This window comes from Penaeus monodon, chromosome 15 (genome assembly GCF_015228065.2).
Source record: "Penaeus monodon isolate SGIC_2016 chromosome 15, NSTDA_Pmon_1, whole genome shotgun sequence".
Taxonomy (NCBI): Eukaryota; Metazoa; Arthropoda; class Malacostraca; order Decapoda; family Penaeidae; genus Penaeus; species Penaeus monodon.
The window spans coordinates 36,071,688-36,072,144 of record NC_051400.1 but is presented as its reverse complement, the minus strand read 5'-3'; the positions used below and the strand labels follow the sequence as shown (position 1 = coordinate 36,072,144).

Here is a 457-nt window from a genome sequence, read left to right as displayed (position 1 = left end):
GAATTCTAGACCTAGCGCCTGTCGCCATCGCTTCCTCGTCAAGCCCTCCAGAGTATAAGCTTCTTAGGTCTAATAGGCAGTCGCTTCATAGCCCTACCTTTTCCAGAATGTGCGCCGTCCCCTCCAGCTGCGCGGACACCATCCCCCCTAACGTCTTCTTGGCCGCATCTGACGACATAAAGTGATCGGCGAGGCTGTAGGTGCGCAGGATGTCTTTGCCGGGCAGCTCGGACTCCAGCAGGAGCGAGGCGGCGTGGAATCGGCCGATCTCCTTCAGGACGAGGCGGGCGTGGGCTGCGTCTATGCCGCGGCGCCGATCCCACATCTTGAAGCCTCGTGGCCGCAGATCCTCCAGGATCAGGACCTCCTTGGCCTTCTCCAGCGAACAGAAGAAGCACTTGGCGACGCTGGCGGGGAAAGGGCGGCGTCACATGCGTCGAGGACGAGGAGTTTCGGT

At 61.1% G+C, this 457-nt stretch overlaps 1 protein-coding gene across 1 annotated transcript in view; it reads right to left on the bottom strand.

Moving 5' to 3' along the window:
• LOC119581997 overlaps positions 1-457 on the bottom strand; it is a gene marked incomplete at its 5' end in the record, with an annotated part of 8,048 nt that overhangs the window by 3,361 nt on the left and 4,230 nt on the right. The window contains 1 exon segment of the mRNA XM_037930193.1: positions 98-407. Within this exon segment, the coding sequence (XP_037786121.1) occupies positions 98-407 (310 nt within the window).